This window comes from Leopardus geoffroyi, chromosome B3 (genome assembly GCF_018350155.1).
Source record: "Leopardus geoffroyi isolate Oge1 chromosome B3, O.geoffroyi_Oge1_pat1.0, whole genome shotgun sequence".
Classification (NCBI taxonomy): domain Eukaryota; kingdom Metazoa; phylum Chordata; class Mammalia; order Carnivora; family Felidae; genus Leopardus; species Leopardus geoffroyi.
In genome coordinates this window covers 107,563,942-107,587,670 of record NC_059337.1, presented here as the reverse complement: position 1 = coordinate 107,587,670, position 23,729 = coordinate 107,563,942, and the positions used below count along the sequence as shown (strand labels likewise).

The window sequence follows — 23,729 nt, the reverse complement described above, 5'->3', positions numbered from 1 at the left end:
TGATGGCTCAGAGCCTGGAGCCTGTTTCTGATTCTGTGTCTCCCTCTCTCTCTGCCCCTCCCCCGTTCATGCCCTGTCTCTCTCTGTCCCAAAAATAAATAAACGTTGAAAAAAAAATTTTTTTAAATAAATAAAAATAATAAAAGAAGCAATGAAATGGGAAGAACCTGGCCTTCGCTTAAATCAGACTGGTTTTTCAGCCAAATTTCTTATCCTCCCTTACCTCAGTTACTTTCTTCCACTTAATACGCTTCACAGGGTTGCTGTAATGATTAAATTACCTGACAGGTACTTATATGAAGACACTACTACAATGCCTCGTACATAATAGAAACTCTGAAATGTATACCATTATTACTCGTGGGGTCCACGAACATAGAATGATCAGAAGGCTTTCAAGAGGAAAGCCTGGGGGCGCCTGGGTGGCTCAGTCGGTTAAGCGTCCGACTTCAGCTCAGGTCAGGATCTCCCGGTCCATGGGTTCGAGCCAAGCGTCGGGCTCTGGGCTAATGGCTCAGAGCCTGGAACCTGCTTCCGATTCTGTGTCTCCCTCTCTCTCTTCCCCTCCCCCGTTCATGCTCTGTCTCTTTCTGTCTCAAAAATGGATAAAACGTTAAAAAAAAAAAAAAAAAAGGAAAGCCCTGACAGCACCTGAATTTGGATTCAAATGGAACGTCAGTCTTTGTAAAACCCACTAAACAATCAGGTTTCCTACATGTCTTAAAACAGCAGCATCCCATGAGGCACCTGGGTAGCCCAGCTGGTTGAATGCCCGGCTTTGGCTCAGGTCATGATCTTCCGGTTCAGGAGTTCGAGCCCCACATCGGGCTAGCTGCCATCAGCCTGTCAGCCCAGAGCCCGCTTCAGATCTTCTGTCCCCCTCTCTCTGCACCCCCCCCCGCTTGCGCTCTCCCAAAAAATAAACAAATATTTAAAAAAAAAAAAAAAAGCAGCATCCCAACAGTGGACCAACTGGCCCATTATTTCTCTTCCCAAATCTGCTCTTCCTCTAGCATTCCCATCTCAATAGATTCTACCTCCTTGGGGCAGTGTTTCTCTCTTGCAGACCCTCTTTCCCAGCCCCAAGGACCCAGGCTGGGCTTTCCCCATCCTTAGGGGACATTTATGGTTTTGTCTCAAGACTAAAGATAGCATCCCTCCCCCTTCTTATGGAAAACAACTCATCCCCCACAGGCTTCAGTGGTTCTTAATGTGCCTGCTAATCACAATCCGGACTCTCTGGCCTAGGGGTTGACACATAACCCTTACTGGCACAACCAGAGATCCTCCAGATTTTTCAAACTGGCAGTAAAGGGAAAACAGTAGAACCTCTTTAACAGGGCTAGAAAGTGTGAATTAAGAACTACGGGGAGCCCTGGTTCCAACTTTCTGGGGAAAGCCCCTTGGAAAGACTAACTTGAAAGAGGCAGGTGAAATGAGACAGCAGGTCTCTAAGCACAACCAGTTGTATTCCTGTTTTTCACGTTGTTTGATATTATGTTCCAATAAATTCATCCTTCTGCTGAGTCCAGTCCAAGCGGCCTTTCTGGCTCCTCGGGGAAATCCATATCACCACAAAAACGGCAAGAATGCTGCTACACCTGGGAGATGACTAGAACCTGGCACTCACTCAGTCTCTGCCAGGCTCTTCTCCCTCCACTACCACCCATGAGACTCACTAGGTCCCCTCCTACCTACTGCTCATCTGCATCCTCCACAGGCAGATAGCTAGGTTACTAAGTCCCAAGCATTATATCCAAGGCTCCCTCTCCCAGCCTTAACTTTATTTCTTCATGAAAATTTGAAAAACCCCAGAAGAGGATTCTGAATGTTTTGGTTTGGGGAAAGTGTCCATCCCTGGGCTAATCACCCATGACCATGATATTACACACGGACTACTGTGTACACAAACCACCGTGAGCACCACTGCAAACTGAGCGTTCCATTCAAAGACCTTCATAATCCGTCTCCAACCTGCCCTTTAAGCTAATCTCCCACCACACAATTACATAAACCCCGTAACACAGACATGCTGAATTACTCAATATATTCAGAAATATACCACATACCTTCATGGCTCCATGCTTTACTCATTTCATTCAATCTTCCTCTAGTGAGCTCTATCCTTGTCCTCTCAAAATTCTTGTCCTTAAAGGCCCAGCTAAAAATCCATTCCCCATTGCCCTTGGCCTCCCAAAATTAGTCTCTTTATCCTCACCACTCCCATACTCTCTGTTGTATTTCCTAATGGATGTGTCTTATCTCTCCCACCATATTTTAAGCTCCTCAGAGTCAGAGACCTCAATATATTCATCTTGCTATCCTTCAGTACCTAATGCAATACCTGTTATTAATCAGGACTCCATAAATATTTGTCAAATGAATGATCCTTCAGAAATGTTGACTACATATCATCACCCATTGATAACTAAATAACAATAGAACATCTCCGGTACCTGGGAGATTACTTTGCAACCTAGTTCCTCAACAGTACCAGTACATAAGCTTTGGAAATAGGAAGAACCTACCAAAACACAGTTATGTAGGCCTTCCCTTTATCTATCTGCCTATTAAGGCGGCCAAAGTCAGCCTTGAAAAAGAACATCTCTGCTCTTGGTGGCAACACCATAAAATATATTTCAGCAAAGTGTAAAATTTTGTGCTGAGCCAGATTTTCTTCAATAGACTAAAATGGCAAAAGATTTCCATATGCTCTCATCACTACCTTCAGGCAGGAAGGCAAAGATACGGAAACAAGCAGGTTGGTTTTCACCTTCACACAAGCCCAGCCTCAATTGTTTTCCCAAATCACAACACTGCTTTAGGCTGCACATCAGTACTGCAGACTCAGTGTTTACAGCATGGCAGACAAAGGAAGTAGAAGTATTCATCAATTTTACAAATCATTTGAAACCAGTGCTCTGAGATGAACTCCATACACCCTGAAGTCTGGTGTTCCATTCCAAAGTTTGAGTCCAGGACTTCCGGTCCCACTTTGAATTGCTGCCAGAATGAGCCTGGGGCTTAGCCTGCTAAAGGAATCCAGAGCCCGGTGTTGCATTTCACTTCTGGTTCTACAGGAATCTCCTCCTGGAGCTATAGAATACCAATGTAGCTATAGGCTGCAAATTCATAAAGGCCACTGCTGCTTCTACATAATCTATTGCACTTGGTGCTCTGGAAGCAAAGGACACACTCAGAAGACATGCAAAAACCCAATACATAGTTTTCCAAATAAATGAACTATATTTAGTTGATAATAAGCCTGAAGAAGATTCCTATGACCTGACCTTGGATCGCCCTATAATATAGTCAAATGAATTTTCATTAGATACATAAAACTGAAAAGTTTACTACTTTGCACTATCAGGAAGAAGATAACAAACATTTAGCAGAGATTAATTACATGCCAGTTGCTTTACGGCACATCTTATCTCATTTAATCCTCACAGCAATCCCAGGCACTTTTTATACTCAAGTCGCTAATAAATGGCAGAACTGGGATTAAACCTATGTCTAGCTAGCTGATCCCCAAGTCCACATTTTTTCCACTAAACCATACTATATCCTGTCTACTTTGCTCCGATAAATATGCTTTAACAATTCAAGGAGCAAAATGCCATGTGGTATTCTGGATTGGATTATGAAATAGAAGACAGACATCAATGGAAAAATTGGTGAATCCAAAGAAAGTCTACAGTTTAGTTAATAATATTGCACCAATGTTAATTTGTTTGGAGAAATATATCATTGTAATCTCAAATGTTAACATTAGGGAAAACCGGGTAAAGAGTAGGTGGGAACTCTCTATACTTTTTTGTGAGTTTTCTGTAAGTCAAAATTATTCTAAAACAAAAAGCATATTTTTTAAAATTCAAGGAAGCTATGTACCTCGGATATTGTCCTAAAGCTGGATACCTAACTGGATATTTCCAATGGGGTGAAAACACATGGTCTTTTCTATGACTATGAATTGCAAATCAACCAGAGACATCAGTGCTGGCTTCATCAGGGTAGTACAAAAGCAAGTCAAGTCCAAAATCAAATGACATCTTGGTTGACCAGCAATAAAATGCAGCCTGTCCACGAAAAAGAAAACCTCACCGAGTTGATCATGACAGCAGGTAAGCTAAACAGCTGCTTTATAATATGCCGAAATAGGCAGTTTTGGGTAATTGGGAAGCAGAAACAACACAAGGCCACGGTGAAGGATGATGTTAGGATGATGTCATTAAAGTGTTGGATTTTGAGAAAGAGCATCAGCAGGTGGACCTAACTGACCCACAGAGATCACAGAAGCAGAGGTGGGTTCATCCTTTTTTGAGTTAAGACCTCATGCAAACCAAGACAGAGACATAACTGCGAACAGCAGTCGACTCCACCCCCAGGCATTTCACCTCAAACCAGAGGGCAGCCTTCCATCTGTCTATGCTGTTGAAAGGGCTGCTGATCCTGCACTGATCTGGGAGACACCTGCACTTAGAATGGAGGAGTATCACCTTCAGAGAACTATACACACACTTACAGAAAATCTGTTCATACAGAATACTTAAATGTTCATGCTTTATAACAATCTAAGGCTTAAGTCTCTTCCACCTTACCCTACTCACTGAGCTAAGCACACCGATTCAATACTCTATATGCTTAGTTGCACCGTATTCAACACAGTTGTGTTGCCAGCTCTCCAGGTGAGTCAAGGTTAAATGCTTTTTGAAGTCTTCTTGTTTTTGTCTCCTCCGTGGGCTATTTATACAGCTTATTTTAAGATTTTCAAGCACTTTCCCCTTTTTAATTTACCATAAATGTTTCCCCCTGGGAACATTCCCTAGTGACATTCTATTTTGGACCCTTTTGAATACAAAATCCTTGACAAAGACATCTCTCAAAGGGAGGGAAAGGGGACTAGGGACATAGAGAAGCTTCTGAATTGTCTCCTTTGAAATTTTGTCACCTGGATGCTTGACGGTGGTCTCTTTGTTAAGAGTTTGGCGTCCGGACCTTAAGGCCACACAATTAATCCTCCCGCTGGAATCCTAAGGACTCTCTTTGAAAGAGTCTCTTGTCCAGTTTTCAGGCCACATTAGGTAATTTCCCGCCCAGGAGCACGGTCTAAAAAGAATGTCGGTGTTTCCCTTCAGGTATAGGTGCCTGGGGGTCAGGGGAGAAGGAAAGGCAAGGGGTGGAGTGCGAGGCGGGTGATCGACAGGGATAGAAACGGTGTCTCCTCCTCCCTCTGAATGCGAAATAGCCAATGAGGTGGCGCGGCCGGGCCGGCCGGGCCGCCAGTGCCATATAGTATGCAGCAACCCGAGGAGTCACGTTGGGGGAACGGCAGAAAGCAGCTATCCTTTTACACTACTTTGCTCTAGCAGCTATCTTAATGGTGACTGCGTGGCCGGGGGGAAACCTGATCGGCCAGATCCAGCCGAAACCGGGCGGGAGGGAGTGGGCTTTCCGGAGGGGGGGAGGAGGGAGGGAGACGAAGAAGGAGGAGTAAGAGAGGGGGAAAGAAAGAGGAAAAGAGTGCGAGGGAGTGAGGGAGGGAGGAAAATAAACAACAAAAAATGTCCTCTTCCTCCCCCACCGGGCAGATCGCAAGTGCGGCGGACATCAAGCAGGAGAATGGGATGGAAAGCGCCTCGGAAGGGCAGGAGGCGCCCCGAGAAGTGGCGGGGGGCGCGGCGGCGGCAGCGGGGCTGAGCCCCCCGGCTCCAGCCCCTTTCCCCCTGGAGCCGGGGGACGCCGCGGCCGCCGCCGCCAGGGTGAGCGGAGAGGAAGGGGCAGCGGCGGCCGCGGCGGCGGATCAGGTACAACTCCACTCGGAACTTCTGGGCAGGCACCACCACGCCGCGGCCGCCGTCGCCGCCGCCGCCGCCGCGCAGACCCCACTGGCCTTCTCGCCCGACCATGTCGCCTGCGTGTGCGAGGCGCTGCAGCAGGGGGGCAACCTGGACCGCCTGGCCCGGTTCCTGTGGTCCCTGCCCCAGAGCGACCTGCTACGTGGCAATGAGAGCCTGCTGAAGGCGCGGGCGCTGGTGGCCTTCCACCAGGGCATCTACCCCGAGCTCTACAGCATCCTCGAGAGCCACAGCTTCGAGTCGGCTAACCACCCGCTGCTGCAGCAGCTCTGGTACAAGGCGCGCTACACCGAGGCCGAGCGAGCCCGCGGCCGGCCACTGGGCGCCGTGGACAAGTACCGGCTGCGCAGGAAATTCCCCCTGCCCCGCACCATCTGGGACGGCGAGGAGACGGTGTATTGTTTCAAGGAGAAGTCGCGCAACGCGCTCAAGGAGCTCTACAAGCAGAATCGCTACCCTTCGCCCGCCGAGAAGCGGCACCTGGCCAAGATCACCGGCCTCTCCCTCACCCAGGTCAGCAACTGGTTCAAGAACCGCCGGCAGCGCGATCGGAACCCCTCAGAGACCCAGTCCAAAAGGTGAGCGCCAACTTTCCTCCTCCTCCCCCTTCCTCTCCCCCACCCCCTTCCCAGCTTTCTTTTCCTCCAAGTGCTCGCAAACATGGCGCTTACCTTCCCCACCAGCCTGGTCCGGCTGCCCACCTCTCCCCGCCCCCCACCTCTCCCCGACCCGGAGAAGGGGGGGAACGGCGGTGGCGAGAGGCGGGGGAACCTCCCTCCTCCCCCTCCCCCTCCTCCCCCCAGAAGTTTCTGGTCGCCCGCCTAGGTCTCAGTCCCCGCCCCCACCTCGGCTGGTCACTGCCGCCCAGTTTCCCACCCCCATCCCGCTGGCTTTGAAGTTGCCACTCTCTCCCGGGGTCTGGAGGGGCGCAGGAGCGTGTGTAAGTGTGTAGGCGCCGGAAAGGCAGCCCTCGTTGCCGCCCGAGGCCCACCGAGGCTGCCAGGGCGGGCCGGGGTCTGCACCTCCACCGGGTCTCACCGTCCCGGCGCGTGCACGCGCTCCTTGACCGCCCTCTCCGCGGCTCGGCTGCCCCTCTCCCCGCCCCAGGCCTGCGCTGGAGGTCGCGGTGGCCGCTCTGGACGCTGGAGAGTGTCGATGGGGGCTGGCGTTTCAGAAGGGGGGTTGGGGACGTCGAGGTTTTATGTGACAGAGTTAATCATTCACCCTGCCCGCTGTGGTTCTCTTCGTGGCCGCGGCAACGTGGGGTGTTGGTGCGGCTGGGCTCTGCCGTGTTTTGAAACCTGATTCTGAACTCCTTCGGATCGGATTTCAGCGCCGCCGGGGCAGTGGGGCTGGAGGGCTTGCTTCCTCGGCCCCCCAACCCTGCGTGGCTCCCTCCTGGGACAGCGGTTAGGGGTGGGGGCGCTATCAGCTCCACACCTCCTTGAGCGCCCACCCTGGCGGGTTTCAACTTTTTGACTGGCAGGGTTTTTGACCCCAACTGGTGGGAAAGATCGGGTTTTCCACTTCTATTGTGCGTCCTTTCGAGTCAGACACCTGGAGTGTTTTGTGTATTGTTGAGCGAACTAAGGAGAAGGTCGCCTGGAGAGATGGTGTCTCCAAGCCACGCGGGCATAAGACAGAAAGAACCCAAAGCAGCTCGAAGGTTCTGCCCAGGGAAGGAATTTGGGAGCCGGGAAGCCCTCCCCGGCCGAGCGAAGGTGATCACCCGCCGCGGCCCGCCCTTGCCGCTCCTGTCCCTGCACCCCCGCCGGGGGCCGACGGCTCCGGAGCTCCTCGCCCAAGGCAGGGAGGGAGGCGCTGTGTCCGAGCCGTGCCTCCCGGTAACCAAAACAAAACGCGCACTGCAACCTGCGTGCATCCTTCCGCAGACTTGCGGGGACACCCAGAGGAGGCACGTTGGTGACCCCGCGCCTGCTTGTGGCCGCGGATCCCATCGCTTGGAGCCCCGTCGGAATCCTCGGGGCCAGAGGCAGCGGGTGGGGAGCGGGCGTGGCGCTCAGGCCAGCTGCCCTGCAGCCTGCGCTCCCCGGCTGGGCGCGTTCCTCTCCCCAGCCGCACTCTGCCGGCTGCGCGCCTCCCCACCCCCCCCACAACCCCACACCCCCGCCCCCGGCCCAGTTGCCTGGTTTAGGCCCCTCTCCGGATCTACCTCCCACCCGCACCCCTGGTGAGTCACCCTCGCAGACGGCGACGGCGGCTCAGCCTCAGCTCGTAAATCAAAGCGCTTTCTGCGCTCCTGGCCCCGCAGCCCAAAGCCCGGGTAATCCCCTCCCCTCCGCATGAAAGCGAACCGACCGCCGGGCACTGCAGGGATGGGGATCCTCTACAGGGCCAAGTCGCACCAAGCTTCCAAACTGCAGCTAACTGCCCCTTTCTCCCCACCCCGCCCAGCCTCAGTCCAAATGGGAAACCCTATCACCACCCTTCACCCGGATTTGGCGTTTCCTCCCAAGTCGGGGAGCTGAGGAACCCAGTCCTGTCTGGAGCAGAAGGACTGAGGGTGCTGGGGAAGGGGTCTGATGGTTACAAGGCTGCTGAGTGACCCACACCCTTTCCCTCCCACCTCACCAGGGCACTGGATGGTGTATGTTAAATAGGCCCCTATGGCTTCTTTTGGATTCAAAGGCGACTGCACATAACAGTTCTTGGGTTGAAAGTGCCTTTCCTACATCAAGGACAGCCACTTTGTTGAATGAGAGAGTTGTCAGTCTGGTGGAGTAGAAGTTTGGGAGCAGGTGAGAAAATGATCTCTTGTTAACTAACTGGCAAACAAAACTGAACACTTCCCACCTCCTGCTCCTTCGGCAGTTTCATTTACTTCCAAAATCACACTAATCGGAATTGGTTTGAAGGGAGGGGAAGGCGTTCCTAATAGGAAAGACTGACCGCCTCATCTAGTGAGGTTTTTCCCCCCCCTGTGGTATAGGTAGCAGCATAATTTAACAGGAAGGAATAACTTCAGTGCTATGAAAACGTATATATAATTCTTAGGAAAATCCTATTAGCTGAATTTACATCTTCCAGATCTCTGGACTTTCCCTGAATTTATTATTGGTAAAATGATTGGGATAGGAGAGTTTATCTTCCCACGTTCTCTGTCTTTATGGTTAGAATCTGCTGAAAGGCCTTATAACTTAAACAAGACTAAAGACTTCCTGCTCTGCTTTCCTAAAATATTGCCTTTAATGGGGTTAGAGGTTGGTTTTCTAAACAAATGGCACTAGGTAGAATGTCATCCCTCTGACCTTCTGAATGTCTTGATTTCCCCTTCTCTGCAGTGAGTCAGATGGCAATCCCAGCACTGAAGATGAATCCAGCAAGGGCCATGAGGACTTGTCTCCTCATCCACTCTCCAGTTCATCGGATAGTGTCACCAACCTCAGCCTTTCCAGTCACATGGAGCCAGTATATATGCAGCAAATTGGAAATGCTAAGATATCATTAAGCTCTTCTGGAGTTTTGTTGAATGGAAGCTTGGTACCAAGTACTTCACCTGTCTTTCTTAATGGTAATTCTTTCATTCAGGGACCCAATGGAGTTATCCTTAATGGATTAAATGTGGGAAATACACAGACAGTGTCACTGAACCCACCAAAAATTGCATCAAACATTGTGAGCAATGGTATATCCATGAGTGACATACTGGGGTCTACCTCCCAGGATGTGAAGGAATTCAAAGTCCTCCAGAGTTCTTCAGCTAACTCCGCAGCCACCACTTCCTACAGCCCCAGTGCCCCTGTGTCATTCCCAGGGCTGATACCCAGCACTGAGGTAAAGAGAGAAGGCATTCAAACAGTGGCTTCCCAAGATGGAGGCTCTGTGGTGACTTTTACTACACCAGTGCAAATTAACCAGTATGGCATTGTCCAGATCCCCAATTCCGGAGCAAACAGCCAGTTCCTTAATGGGAGCATTGGATTCTCTCCACTGCAGCTGCCTTCTGTTTCAGTAGCAGCTTCACAAGGTAAAAGTCTTATTCGGTACCATAATGCACTAGTGAATGTTTTAGCCAGCTGCTGTAAATGACACATTTGGTGAGAGCTGTAGATTGATGTTACTGCTCAGGTACCTTATTGGCTGCCACAGCTGCAGAAGAGCCTTGATTTGTTTCTCCTTCTTCACAACACCCATGTAATATCCAGTCTGGTTGGTTCCCTGGCATCATGGAGATGGGCTTTTATTTTCCTAACATCTGAATGGAAAAATACAGTTCATAGCAAATCTTGCCAGTTCTACAATTATAGAAATATGATAAGTCAGTTGGTGCTTACAAAATAACCCATTGCTTGACATTTTAAGATTAAAAATTAATAATAGTGCTAAGAACACAAAATTCGTCAAGCAGTTGGTACGAATGTGTACACTTTACCTAAGCATTTTCTATCTGACCAAGGAGTGTTTTAGAAGAGCAAGCTAAAAAGGCCGGATCAATTGTGTTTGATCCATGTTCCTCCTATAATTAAAACTATCAGACCTAAAGGAAAACCAGATGAGTGTGTGATAGGGTGTCTGTTGCTCTGCACGTATACTCTCCCTCCCCCCCACCCCCCACCAAATGTGTGGGTTAGCCTTATTTTATATGTTTGTGGCTTTGCTAAAGGCAGTTTGCTGAAGAACACTGATCTGGAATTCAGGAAGCCTGAGGCTGTTATGCCACTTCTTCACTGACTTGAAGCAAGTCTGGATGGCTCTGTGTCATTTTTTGTACATAGAAACACGAATGGTGAGAATGGCCATGGAGGTTGCATAGTGCCTTAAACTTAGGAGTGGGGGATGTGAATGCAGGTTTGCCTTCCTGTAAGCAAATCTGAATGTCCAGATTTCTATGAAAGCAAAATAAGTAACTGTCTCCCTTTAAAGATCAACTTCCTGTAAAATGGCTTTATCAAAAAAATCTCAATTTATGCACAACTATGACCCACTTCAGCTTATTTGAGGCATTAATGGAAAAAGTGTTGAGTAACTTTCTCTAACATCAATTCTCAGGTAAAATGGTAGGAAAACACAAAACTCCTGCAGCATACCATGTATTTCTTTGTTGTTTCAAGTTATGGAAAGGATTAAAGTTAAATCACTTTCCAACAAAAATATAAGAAACCACAGGGTTTCTTCTCTCTTTAGGAAATTTCCAAACAGTAGATAACAGTTTAAAGACAAAAAGGGGCGCCTGGGTGGCGCAGTCGGTTAAGCGTCCGACTTCAGCCAGGTCACGATCTTGCGGTCCGTGAGTTCGAGCCCCGCGTCAGGCTCTGGGCTGATGGCTCAGAGCCTGGAGCCTGTTTCCGATTCTGTGTCTCCCTCTCTCTCTGCCCCTCCCCCGTTCATGCTCTGTCTCTCTCTGTCCCAAAAATAAACGTTGAAAAAAAAAAAATTTAAAGACAAAAAGTTGGAGCAAAAAGTGTGGTATGTACATTGGGGGAGAAGAACAGCAGGAATACTTTTCACGTGTAATCTAGAAATATGCTACCACAGAAAATTATTACAAACTAATAGCTAATTTTTAAAATGGGACATTTAATATGAATAAGAAGAAGCATTTTCAGTTAAAATAGCTAAGATCAAATGACATAGCTGTCAATCCTTGGACTGTCTGGGTGAGTTAAAGGCATAAGTTTAACCAGATGGGTCCAGGAAGCAGCGTTCCTTTATAGCAATGGTGGACTGCAATTCTCTTTAAAGCATTTGGGGATTCAGCCTTTCTCAAAAACAGATACTCAGCCTTGCCTTAAAATGTGTAGACAAGATAGATTATCTTTTAGTAGTTAGGATTTATATGGAAAAGCAGAATATCTATCTTTTACTCACTTCATAATCTGAGAAAACAAGGGTGGTTTTTTTTCCCTTACCATCATTACAAAGTTATACTTTGCATCTGTGTCCTGTTTCATTTGAATTTTTTTAACTAATTTTGAAATTATTATTAAATATATTATAATTCAAGTGCAGTTATACTTACATATCAAGTTTTAGATCACATCTGCTTTTCCTCCTTCGTTTATGTGTGTTATAATTTCTACACATTCAAAGATATTGTTTTATTTATATTTAATAGCTGTTGGGGGAAATGTCCTATCATATCATATATGGTTCTCTCAAAAAATAACTATCGTTTTGTTCACCTATACACAGGCAAACAATTTCACAAATATATACATATAACAAAATAAACATCTATTTCAGATGTTTTTTTGTTACAGTTTAGCAGCCAACAAGAATTTTAAAGTATACTTAAGTCAGATTCATTTCATTTGTTTGGCCTGGAACAAACATTCATGTTAGGGAAGAACCCAAACATACATAAAAATGTTTTGTTTTTTTTTTAACACCAGTATTTCCGTGACAAATACTTTCTAGTGGTTACATTTAATTTAAAGTTTAAATACAGTTTTAGTTTGTTTGAAGATATTCCTTTGCATTTAAGGTGCTTAAAAAGTGGAAGATATAAAAAAACAACCCAGTAACATTTATTTATCAATACAGGTAGTAATATAATCACAATTATTCTAATTCAAGAAGAGAAATGTTTTGGGAGAATTACTTTTAACGTTGGGCTATCTTCTCAAAATAATAATTTACTGAACATCTAATTCAAGATCAGGGTAAACAACCCATCTGAATAATCCTGTCACAAAATTCCCTCAAGTCTACCTTTCTTACAGTGGCAAGATAATTGCCATCATTTCACTGGGCCTATGTAAAGACTCCAAAAGAAAAGGGTTTTATTTGATGATAGGAGGGAGGGGAAGGCTTTAATTCATCTGCATTGTCTGAGTTACCTGATTTTGAACTTCTCAGCATTCTACTTATGTTTTTGGGGGTTTTTTGTTTTGGTTTGGTTTTTTCCTGTTTCTGGTCTCTGTAGACCATTCTAGTGAGAGCCTTAAGATATAAACGTTTCAGAGAAGCATTGGCTCTAGTTATTCATGTTAATCTGTGTTTTTAAAAGTACAGTTTATTATTATCATTAATTCTTCCTATCAGCTGCAACACTGAAAATTCAGAACTGGCATAACAAAAGAAAAAAGAACTCTTGAACGTTCTGTTGACTTGATATTACTTTATGGTTAGTTTGGTGAAAGTTTGCAACGTGTCTGTACAGGTTTATATGGTTAACTTCAAGCCCCAGGGCAACTCATTTTATGGCTATTTTCTACTTTTCCATTTATGTCAGTTACTGAACTTGTTCCAAACAAAGGCATTTTATTTTGCATTTGTGTTTCCTAGTTCTGACTGGCAGAACTGGCTACAACTATCAACTGATTGAGAGAAATCAAGTTGGTAATAATGAACCGGAAACTTGACTGAAATTAGAACTTGGAAAAACATTTTTTTTCATACTTTGTTTCTAAACCAGTACTTCTCACTCCCACTATGTCATCAGCATTACTAGGGAATTTGAAATACACCTGTTCTCAGACTTACTGAGTCAGAGTCTCAGGAGTAGAGCCTGGGAATCTGTAGTTTTGAGTGCTCAAGGTGATTCTACTGAACCTGAGAAAAATCGTGTGTGTCAAAAAGTCTTGTTTTCTTTCCCTATCAGTTCTATCAGCGATAATCTGTACTTTCTTTTCTTTTCTTTTTTTTTTTTTTAGGCAACATTTCAGTAAATTCAAGCACTTCAGATGGGAGCACATTTACAAGTGAGTCCACCACAGTCCAGCAAGGAAAGGTTTTCTTGAGCTCTCTTGCTCCCAGTGCAGTGGTATACACTGTCCCTAATTCAGGCCAGACTATAGGATCTGTTAAACAGGAGGGCTTGGAGAGGAGCCTGGTATTTTCTCAGTTGATGCCTGTCAATCAGAATGCACAAATAAATGCAAATCTGTCTTCTGAAAATATCTCGGGGAGTGGCCTCCATCCCCTGGCCTCCTCATTAGTTAATGTATCCCCAACTCACAATTTTTCCCTGACTCCCCCTACCTTGCTAAATCCCACCGAGCTAAACCCTGACATTGCTGATAGCCAGCCAATGTCTGCACCTGTGGCAAGCAAATCTACTGTGACATCTGTCAGCAACACTAACTATGCAACTCTTCAGAACTGCTCCCTTATTACTGGTCAAGATCTATTGTCAGTCCCTATGACCCAGGGCGCCCTTGGGGAAATTGTTCCTACAGCTGAGGACCAGGTGGGTCACCCCTCCCCAGCAGTACACCAGGATTTCGTCAGAGAACATCGTTTAGTTCTGCAATCAGTAGCTAATATAAAAGAGAATTTCTTAACAAATTCTGAGGGCAAAGCCACAAGCAACTTAATGATGCTGGACTCAAAATCCAAGTATGTCCTAGAGGGCATGGTTGAGACTGTCTGTGAAGACCTGGAAACAGACAAAAAAGAGCTTGCCAAGCTCCAAACCGTCCAATTGGATGAAGATATGCAAGACTTATAAACTTGATTTCTTGATTTCTCTCTTTTTTTTTTTTTTTTTTTGGCATCAGCAGGCAGATCTTTTCACGAAGCCCTGAAGACATAAGGCATTTTCCCATTTACAGGGAAAACACTAGTTTTGTGAGTAAATGAATTCAAGAGACTTTAGATTGATCTGCATGAAGATCACAGTTAAATATACAGGAGTAGAACTGCGTTGCTGCAGCCTTTTTGTTCACATATGTTCTCTTTTAAATAGATGGAGACAAAGGAACAAGATGAAATATACCAAGTCAAAGTGTGTCATTTGGCTGACTTAATATAACTCTAAGGTTAAATGGAACTTGATAGTTCTTTAAAACTGTGTCCACCTGACATCGGCATTAGAAACAGTACGGTTATTTTTGTTTACTTTCACTCCACGGGCATTGATGAGGTTAAGAAGCATACATGGTACTCCATACTATTCTAAGGGTTTATTTTTTGAATATATACATTTCTGTTTTTCAATATTTTTGTGAAAGTCTTGGTTTGTCTCTACACATTTCCAAATGTGCTTGCTAATAGTCCAGTGGGGCTGAGAAAGTTTGCAACTCCACTAAAAACTCTGAAACAAACTTCAGTATGAGTGTAAATATATTAGTCCTATAAGCAAGGATTTGAGGAATTACAGTGAATTTTATTTATGCTGTATATGTTTCTCTTCTACTTCAGACACTATGAACTGAAAAAATGTTTTCTTACTGTTTAATTTATTTTTATTGTTTGAACAGGAAGTGAACATAGTTATTTCCAACAAAGTTTTACTTTTTGTAGGATTTTAAAAGTAATGATTTTTATCAGGAGTCTATTAGGGTCATTATTAATAACACTGAAACAGGCAATCTAACTCCCAATATTGGAATTTTGGTACTTTTTTTCACATCTTGTTCTTTATTTAGCAACTCTCTGATTCATTTAAATATTTTTTCTATAGAATTCTATGTGCCTTTTTACCTTGTGGCCTTTTTATTATTCTTACTAAGGTACAGAAGTGTCAACAGAAGCACTGATGGCTCTTTCTATCTAACAGGGTTATTTTCACCACAAAGTTGCTTTAAATCTGAAGAACTTAAGTTTCACTTATGTGATTATGTACGTTTATGGTGTAAATGGATGAACAACTAATTATTGTTGATGCTTTTCATTACCATGAAATACCAATCCTAGATTACCATGTAAAATGAATTCTGTAGACTATAAAAACTATTTTAAACTAAACAAAGAATACGCAAGTTCTCTTGAGCAAAACTCTGTCCTGGTGAAACTTAGTTCTACGTGTTTTGAATCAGTTGTTACATTATGACATACAACTATTATTTGCACTATATTATCATGTCTTGTTCAAAGGTCGATCTTTTGGGGTTTCTTTAAGAAGCTTGCTTGATCATGTTGTGAGCTGTGGTTATAGGTTTTATCAGGACTGAACACAAGATGGAATGATGCAAATTTATGTAGCGAGTAAAGTCTCTGGTGTGTGCAAAGCAAGAAATGTGAGAAAATGATCTCTTCAGAGATGACTTAAAGTTGTTGAACATAAAAGATATTACCAATCTTGCTGTCTTCAGGATCAGAATGAAGAGTGTACTCTTGATCTCTTACGTGCCCATCTGCTGAGCATGTGGCATAAAGGCCGTAGATTACTTACCCTTGGTTGTTATTGCAAATGGAACTTGCAGGCATAGATGAAGAGCCCTATCCAATTGTTTCGTTAGAGAACTCAGATCCCACCTTCTTTATGGAATTAGTGAATGTTCTTAAACTGCTGAAACTACAGTTGTCTTTTTTTTTTTTTTTTTTACAAAGTCAGGTGTTTTCGAGTTCTCTTCCACTCCATCACTACTTATACAGCTTTTTTTCTTTAAGTGTGTGCTGATCATGTTACTGAGATTAATTATATGGTTCTGTAGTGTAGTTTACATGAAAATGATGTTTTTCCACTTGATGGCTGCAGATATTAAGAATTTTCTGTTCATTATTTTAAAATACCCATCTAATCAGGGAGATGGGAAGGTTTAAAAAGTTATATATATTTTATATATAACTGGAAAAGTTTCATATGTCTTCCAAAAATATAATAAGCCTCTGTTTTATTCACAGTTCTTCCTCTTTTTTTCCCTTAAGAAAAAGGAAAAATAGCACAAAACTTAAGACTTACCTAGGAAACCCATTCATATTCCCAACTTGATGTAATTATACCCCTACAATTACTCCAGGTAGCTACACAATATACCAGGTAAGAATCAATGCACATTATAAAGAACTTACTGTTCTTTTCTATACTTCAGTAAAATAAGGGCCAGTTGGTGTATAGCCCATACATATGTGAATGAAATAAGATAAACCCCATGATCTCCTTGCACAGAATTGCAAATGTTTTTTGCAATACCAAGGGCCAGTCTCAGAACCCTTGGAGTTCATGTGGCAGAATTTCTCTTACATAAACCAATGCTTGAAGATGCTGCAAATGACCCTCAAATGATCCCCAAAGAGGAATCAGAATAAGGGTAAAAACTCTCCCTGCAAACCCCAACCCCTGCTGCTGGCTGTGGGATTTTTGGTGTGAGGCTATCTATGCACTCTACCCGCCAGAATTTGGCATTTAGCTCTTAGTTACATCTAGTAAAGACCAGTTTTATCAATTAAAGAGAAGGTGCATTTGTTCCTCAATCAAGCAAGAACACCTGTGTTGTAGTGTTTTATAGCTCATGTATATTTATAGTAATGAAAAGACTGAATTGTACACGTTTCAGTGCCTTTCTTGTGTCATGAAAGGCAGGTAGACGTTATAGCCATAGATAAAAATTCGTAGTTAAATTGCACACTGACCTTAAATCTCCCTGTATATGCCCTTGCATTTTGCATGTCAAAAGTTGGATTACTGGGCATGTGTTGAAGCCTGCCCTGCTACATGTTAGGCAAGTGTGCATTAGTACATAGCCAGAAGTTCTTCATTCTTTTACAATGTTTTTGACAGATCATCTCATCAGAAAAACATAAATAATTCAGGAAATTTGTGGGGAAAAGAATTACATTTTACAAAAGATGTTTCAAAGTCTTCCTAGAACTTAGATGATAGAGCCTAACAGTTACTTTGTATCTAGTTGATACATTTCATGTTAATTTAATATCACAGTACATTTTATTAATCAAAATTATGTAGCATGTGACTCTCTTGGCTTTCAGGGTTCTCAATTTTTGTTCTTTTGTTGCATGTACTGTATGTTTAGAGGAGACCAGTTATATACTCAATATGGTTTTACTGTGCCTTACACAAAGAGAAAATCTATACAGAATGTATATCATGGGGTGGGGTAACAGAGTCTCTACTGCACTGTTAGGTGATGGCACACAGAGCATGTCCCAGAACATTTCTGTGCTTAATTACCCAACCAAAGAGATCTAAAGTATGTATGTTGTACTGTAATAGGGGTTTATGCCTGGACAATTAAGTGTTTTATTTGTTTTCTGAAATGATGTGAACTTATTTTTCTAAACACTATGCTAAATAAACTTTATATTTATACATACCTTGTGTTTAAAAAGTTATTTATCCCTGGAAAAACAGAGAACAGGAGGGAAAAACAAAACCCACACAAACATTTCATAGGCTGGCAGATACAAGGACAATAGAAGTCACTTTAGAACAATCTCCATTGGTCTTTGTATAAAATTATGCAATTCACTTAATTGTACTTCATACTCAGAGCTAAATTAGATTTCATCTTCCTTAAAGGAAAGGAATGTGTCTTATTCATTGAGGTGTTCCAAAATCTGACCCTCATTCTCTATAAGGTATAGTGGAATTAAATTCAATGATCCAAAGACCTTTCCATGCCCAATCTTACTGGAAGAGCTCGATATAATCCATCTTTAAAGCATTCCCATTAGCCAAAGTCTGGTTCCACTGCAGTGGGGTCCACCAGTGGTTTGGCATAAAGTTATGGACACAACTGCGCCACTGAGTATGTAAATGACTTGGCCCTGCTACAGTTTGATCCTACTTTTAAAATTACATGACCTCTGATTTTGTATGCCTCCACACTGAAATGAAGAGGAGTTTGGATAAAGGAGATTGGACCAACTGTACAATTGTATTCCAAAACTAGTTAAAGCCATCAAATTAGTTTTAGATATGTCTAGACTTTGTTATATTCTTGTCATTCACTTCATTTGTTTAGTAATGTTCTGTGTAGTTAAGCCAGTTACAGCGAAGAGTGTCTCGCTGAGTATAGGATCAGAGCATTGTGGAGTAATTACATTTTATAACACCTAAACGAAACAAATATTTTAGAACACTTGACAGGTCAATGAAGTACTCCAAACATTTGTGGCTCTGCAGAATCTAGCAAACTAAATAAAACCCCTCAAGGGGCATTCAAGACTTCTCAGCATATGATTCCATCCCACTTTTCCTGTTTCCCTTAAGAAATAGTAAGTGTGGGGCACCTGGGTGGCTCAGTCGGCTAAGCACCGGACTTCAGCTCAGGTCATGATCTCCTGGTTCATGGGTTCAAGCCCCGCATCAGGCTCTGTGCTGACAGCTCAGAGCCTGGAGCCTGCTTCAGATTGTGTCTCCCTCACTCTCGGCCCCTCCCCCAATTGTGCTCTGTCTCTCTCGCTCTCTCTCCCTCTCAAAAATAAACATTTTAAAAAAATATTTAAGAAATAGTAAGTGTGGGGTGGCTGGCTGGCTCAGTTGGTGGAGCATGTGACTCTTAATCTCAGGATTGTGAGTTCAAACCCCATGTTGGGTGTGGAGCTTAGCAAAAGATAATAAATGTGGAAATCTACTTCTGCACATGACTACTTTCAATAAGAATAGATAGTAAATAAAGGTACCTTCAGATAATGATCAGTGCTATAAAGTCAATACACAGGGTAATGAAATTGAGCATGGGGAATGGCAGAGGTGGGGACCTGAATTAGATTGGTCAAGGAAAGTCTCAAGGAAGTAAACTTTCAACAGAGAGGCTTGAATGAAGAGAAAGAACCAGCCCACAAGACTAGAAAAATAGCATTCCAGACCTAGGGAACAGCAGGTACAAAGGCCCTGAGGGGAAGAGTAGAGAGTCTGGATCAGTGTTAATCCTAGAAGACATTTGGTAGCAGATCTAGACAGAGAGATAGGCAGGTGCCAGGTCACAGGTAGAACTTAATTGGTCTGTGTTTGGATTTGAGTCAGAGAAGCAAGGAATGATATAACATGATTTGCGCTTTATAATATCACCATGTCAATTCTTTGGAGAATGGCATTGTAGGAGGCCATTCTTGGGAGGGAAGGAATTAGGAAACTATGTCATGTTGTCCTAAGCTGTTGAACAGGAAATACTTCAGGAGCTGTTAAAGCACGTATGGCAGTTTTTCCCCAAATGTCTCCAGAATTTTGTGCTCTCCAAGCCTTCTGTCTACTCTGCCTCCTGCTGTTAGCCAAAGCTGCCAGCTTCCTGCTATGACTGTCCCAGTCTGAACCTGTGCCCTGAACTCCAGTCTGGTGGATCCAGTTCCCTAAAGGATATTTTCAGAATGTCCTGGTCACCTATCACCTATGACTCTACATATGAAAATTTTAAATCATTATCTTTGCCTTAAGCCTGTTCCTCATTTGTAGTAGCAGTCATTCATCCATTGGCCAAATAAAAAATCTGGGACTCACTCTGGAGTCTTCTCTCCCTTTCTTCCCACCTCCCCCACTAGATCACTACATATCTCCACGAATGCTCCTTTACTGTCTCTTGAATAAGTTACTGCCCTTCCATTTCTACAGTTTCTGCCATAGTTGAGGCACTTATCTTTTTTTTTTTAAGATTTTATTTTTTTTAAGTTTTTTTATTTATTTTCGAAAGAGAGAGAGAGACCATGCAAGTGGCAGGGAGAGGTGGGGAAAGAGGGAAGGAGAGAGAGAGAATCCCAAGCAGGCTCTGTACTGTCAGCACACAGCCCGATGTGGGGCTCAAACTCACAAACAGGGAGATCATGACCTGAGTCAAGAGCAAGAGTTAATCACTTAACCAACCAAGCTACCCAGGTGCCCCTTAAGATTTTATTTTTAAGCAATCTCTACAGCCAGTGTGGGACTTGAACTCACAACCCCAAGATCCAGAGACGCACGCTCCACCGACTGAGCCAGCTAGGTGTCCCAGCATTTACCATTTCTTGACTGAACTATTACAACTGCCTCCTATTTGGTATCTCAGTGTCTGGTCCTCATTCCAGGCTACAGTACAATTATACTTAGATGCAACTTCCAGAATTCAAGACATTTTAGCCCTCGCGTTCCAGCTTAGAACCTTTAATGGTCTCCATTGTCTATGAAATACCATTTAAACCCTTAACATACAAAGCCCCCAGGACCCAGCCCCTACCTCTTTGTCTCGTCAGGTTTCTAACCACATGAAACTGTTCCCCAAAGGGACCAGGTTCTTTCTCACCTACCCAACCTCCAAGGCTCACTAGAAAGCACTAGGGAGACTAGTGCTCCAGGAAGCTCTCTGTCTCGCCCTCTTAAGCAGAACAGTGCAAGGCTCGTTCTGTGACTAGACAAGGATTTATACCTTCCTTTAGTGTAGCACCTACCACATCATTGTAATTATATGTTTGCTTCTCTGCACTTTCATCTCTATTTCTCTGGCATTTAGTCTAGGAAAGCATAGTAGGCACTTAAAAAAATAAGTGCTGAATAAACAGTGACTCTGCTGTCCATTCCTTTAAATCATTTCACTTGCTCTGGATTAAGAAACTACATTGCTGGGGCACCTGGCCAGCTCAGCTGGCAGAGCACACAACTCTTGATCTTGGGGTTGTTAGTTCAAGCCCCACATTGGTTGTAGAGATTACTTAAAAAATAATAAAATCTAAAAAAAAAAAAAAAAGAAAGAAACTTCACTGTTAAACTAGTTAAAGCATTATCCCTATTTAGAGCACAAAAAATAAATGGATACATTTTAGGTTAGGGCCTGACAGTGATTCTTTGAAACGTCTGGCATTAGTGGATGTTCTTTATGGTATCTTCCTTACTGCTCCAAGGTTTTTTCTATTTACTTCCAAATAGAGGTTGGGTTCCAGAAGATAGAGGTTGGCTAAAGTTTGACAGACAAGTGGGGCATTAGCACAAAATGTAGTCACTAAGCCTTTTTAGATCAATGTTTCAAAATAGCAGTGATGTACAGAAAAGCTATTTATACTTATGTATAGATACACTTTCTAAAAATATTCTCTCTGTGGATGTATTCCTATTACTTGTATTTGAACTGAGCAGATGCCTAAAGAGTCTATGAGGAATAGTAAATGGAACGTAGAATTTAGGCATCAGGAAATCTGGATTCTAATTAGCTTTTAGATTTGGGAGGTATCAGTTGACCCTCTGAAACCTATTTTTTTTCCCCAGTGAAATGGGTATGGTGCGTATCCTTATATTTGAGATCCATGTAGCTATAAGAAAAGAACAAGGGTTTAAAAAAAAAAAAAAAAAAAGAACATTTCCTTCCCCCCACCACCACCCAGGTTAAGAAGATCAAATCAATTACAGAACGAAAATACACTGGGGCCTGCCAAGAACTACAAATGTTAAGATAAAATAATTGATACTGAGTTAACAACCTGTAACATACTAGGATTAGAGGTGTAGAGCTGGGTGAGACATGTGTGGTTTTATCTTCCACCTTCTCCACCTGTATCTACTTTGCTCCCCCACTGGTTCTCCCCTTCTCTTAGGTATTGCCCTACCTCCCCAAGTGCCTTAAGTGATCCTCCTGGGGTGGATGGTTAACACTTTAAGATGTGATGAGCCCAGCCCCACCCCCAGAATTTTGCTTCCCCCCCCCCCCCACCTCTCCTCAGGAATTTGCATTTTAAGGAAGGCTTTTTTTTTTTTTTTTCCACGTTTTTATTTATTTTTGGGACAGAGAGAGACAGAGCATGAACGGGGGAGGGGCAGAGAGAGAGGGAGACACAGAATCGGAAACAGGCTCCAGGCTCTGAGCCATCAGCCCAGAGCCTGACGCGGGGCTCGAACCCACGGACCGCAAGATCGTGACCTGGCTGAAGTCGGACGCTTAACCGACTGCGCCACCCAGGCGCCCCAGGAAGGCTTTTAAAGATACAAAAGAACCAAGTTGTGATCATGAATGATAATTTTCAGATTAATAAAACTGAGCAAGGTGTTCCCTTTTTCTAAGAGCAGCAGACAAGGGTGTGTGTGTGTGTGTGTGTGTGTGTGTGTGTTCATTTGGGGGACAGGGAAAGAAGGACAGATGAGCAGAGGAAAAGAGAGAATGTCTCCAGTTCCCTTCTTTGTGTGCTCCACTTCCCTACTGGATATCAAGGACCAGAGAGTGGAATTTGAGCTGTTGGGTCCTCTGAAAAATATTAACAGCATAGTTTTTCCCATGCGCATCTTATCCAGAGTCTAGGACATTTTCTTCAGGAGGATTCCTGTGTTGAAAAGTCATTAGCTATAATGAAACCATAAAAATTAGCCAGAGAAAAACAAAGGTTGTTCCGGGTTTCTCTGTTTTGTTTTGCTTTTTAAGATGTGAGCTATGGGGCGCCTGGGTGGCGCAGTCGGTTGAGCGTCCGACTTCAGTCAGGTCACGATCTCGCAGTCCGTGAGTTCGAGCCCCGCGTCGGGCTCTGGGCTGATGGCTCGGAGCCTGGAGCCTGTTTCCGATTCTGTGTCTCCCTCTCTCTCTGCCCCTCCCCCGTTCATGCTCTGTCTCTCTCTGTCCCAAAAATAAATAAACATTGAAAAAAAAAATTTAAAAAAAAAAATAATAAGATGTGAGCTATATAGGAGATGTGCCAAAAGAAAACCCAAAATACACATTTGGTTGAAATTAGGGAATTTAATACAAGTTTGTATTCATTTTTATTTATTTAATAAGTACATTCTTAGTGTGTTCTTTAAAAGATGGGTGGATGGCCTTGGATATCTTGGTAGAGACGTATTACTCATTCCCTGGCAAATTTATTTTATTAGCATTTAATGGGGGAAAAAAAGATTAATGAAATCTTGCCCCTGCATGAATAAAGTGATCAAGTATCCTATCCTAATCATCCCTGATAGATTTTTCCAAAATCTCTCCAATGAATACACACTAGTTCTAAGAATACATACGATCTTACCTAATAAGAGTCCCTTATTCTTTTTTTTTTTTTTAAGTTTTATTTATTTATTTTGAGAGAGAACATGCATGTGTGAGTGCAGGGGGACAGAGAGGGAGAGAGAAAATCCCAAACAGGCTCCACTGAGCCCTGGGACCGACACAGGGCTCCATCTCACGACTGTGAGATCATGACCTGAGCCGAAATCAAAAGTCAGACACTTAACCAACTGAGCCACCCAAGGCACCCAAAGAGTCCCTTACTTCTAGTCTCACTATACAGTCATACTCTAATACCTTAACAAACATGAATCTGTCTTTCCAAGAACAAGCACAGATT

At 43.6% G+C, this 23,729-nt stretch overlaps 1 protein-coding gene across 3 annotated transcripts; it reads left to right on the top strand.

Moving 5' to 3' along the window:
* The first annotated feature begins 4,386 nt into the window (after nt 1-4,386).
* Nucleotides 4,387-17,818, top strand: SIX4 (SIX homeobox 4). Of its 3 annotated transcripts, XM_045451163.1 has the most exons (4): nt 4,392-5,383; nt 5,592-6,436; nt 9,161-9,846; nt 13,475-17,818. In XM_045451163.1, the coding sequence occupies exons 1-4, from the start codon at nt 5,381-5,383 to the stop codon at nt 14,269-14,271; spliced, it is 2,331 nt and encodes a 776-aa protein (XP_045307119.1). In that variant the 5' UTR covers nt 4,392-5,380; the 3' UTR covers nt 14,272-17,818. The 3 variants fall into 3 exon arrangements, with proteins under 3 accessions (XP_045307120.1, XP_045307119.1, XP_045307118.1); XM_045451164.1 differs by having other exon boundaries at nt 4,387-6,436; nt 9,161-9,390; XM_045451162.1 differs by lacking the exon at nt 4,392-5,383 and having other exon boundaries at nt 5,469-6,436.
* Nucleotides 17,819-23,729: the final 5,911 nt, after the last annotated feature.

Bases quoted from the DNA above. Each gene is read 5' to 3' on its own strand.
- SIX4 (XM_045451162.1), top strand. From the start codon at position 5,565: ATGTCCTCTTCCTCCCCCACCGGGCAGATCGCAAGTGCGGCGGACATC. The intron at 6,437-9,160 runs GTGAGCGCCAAC...CCTTCTCTGCAG, and splicing joins TCAGAGACCCAGTCCAAAAG to TGAGTCAGATGGCAATCCCA. The intron at 9,847-13,474 runs GTAAAAGTCTTA...TTTTTTTTTTAG, and splicing joins TTCAGTAGCAGCTTCACAAG to GCAACATTTCAGTAAATTCA.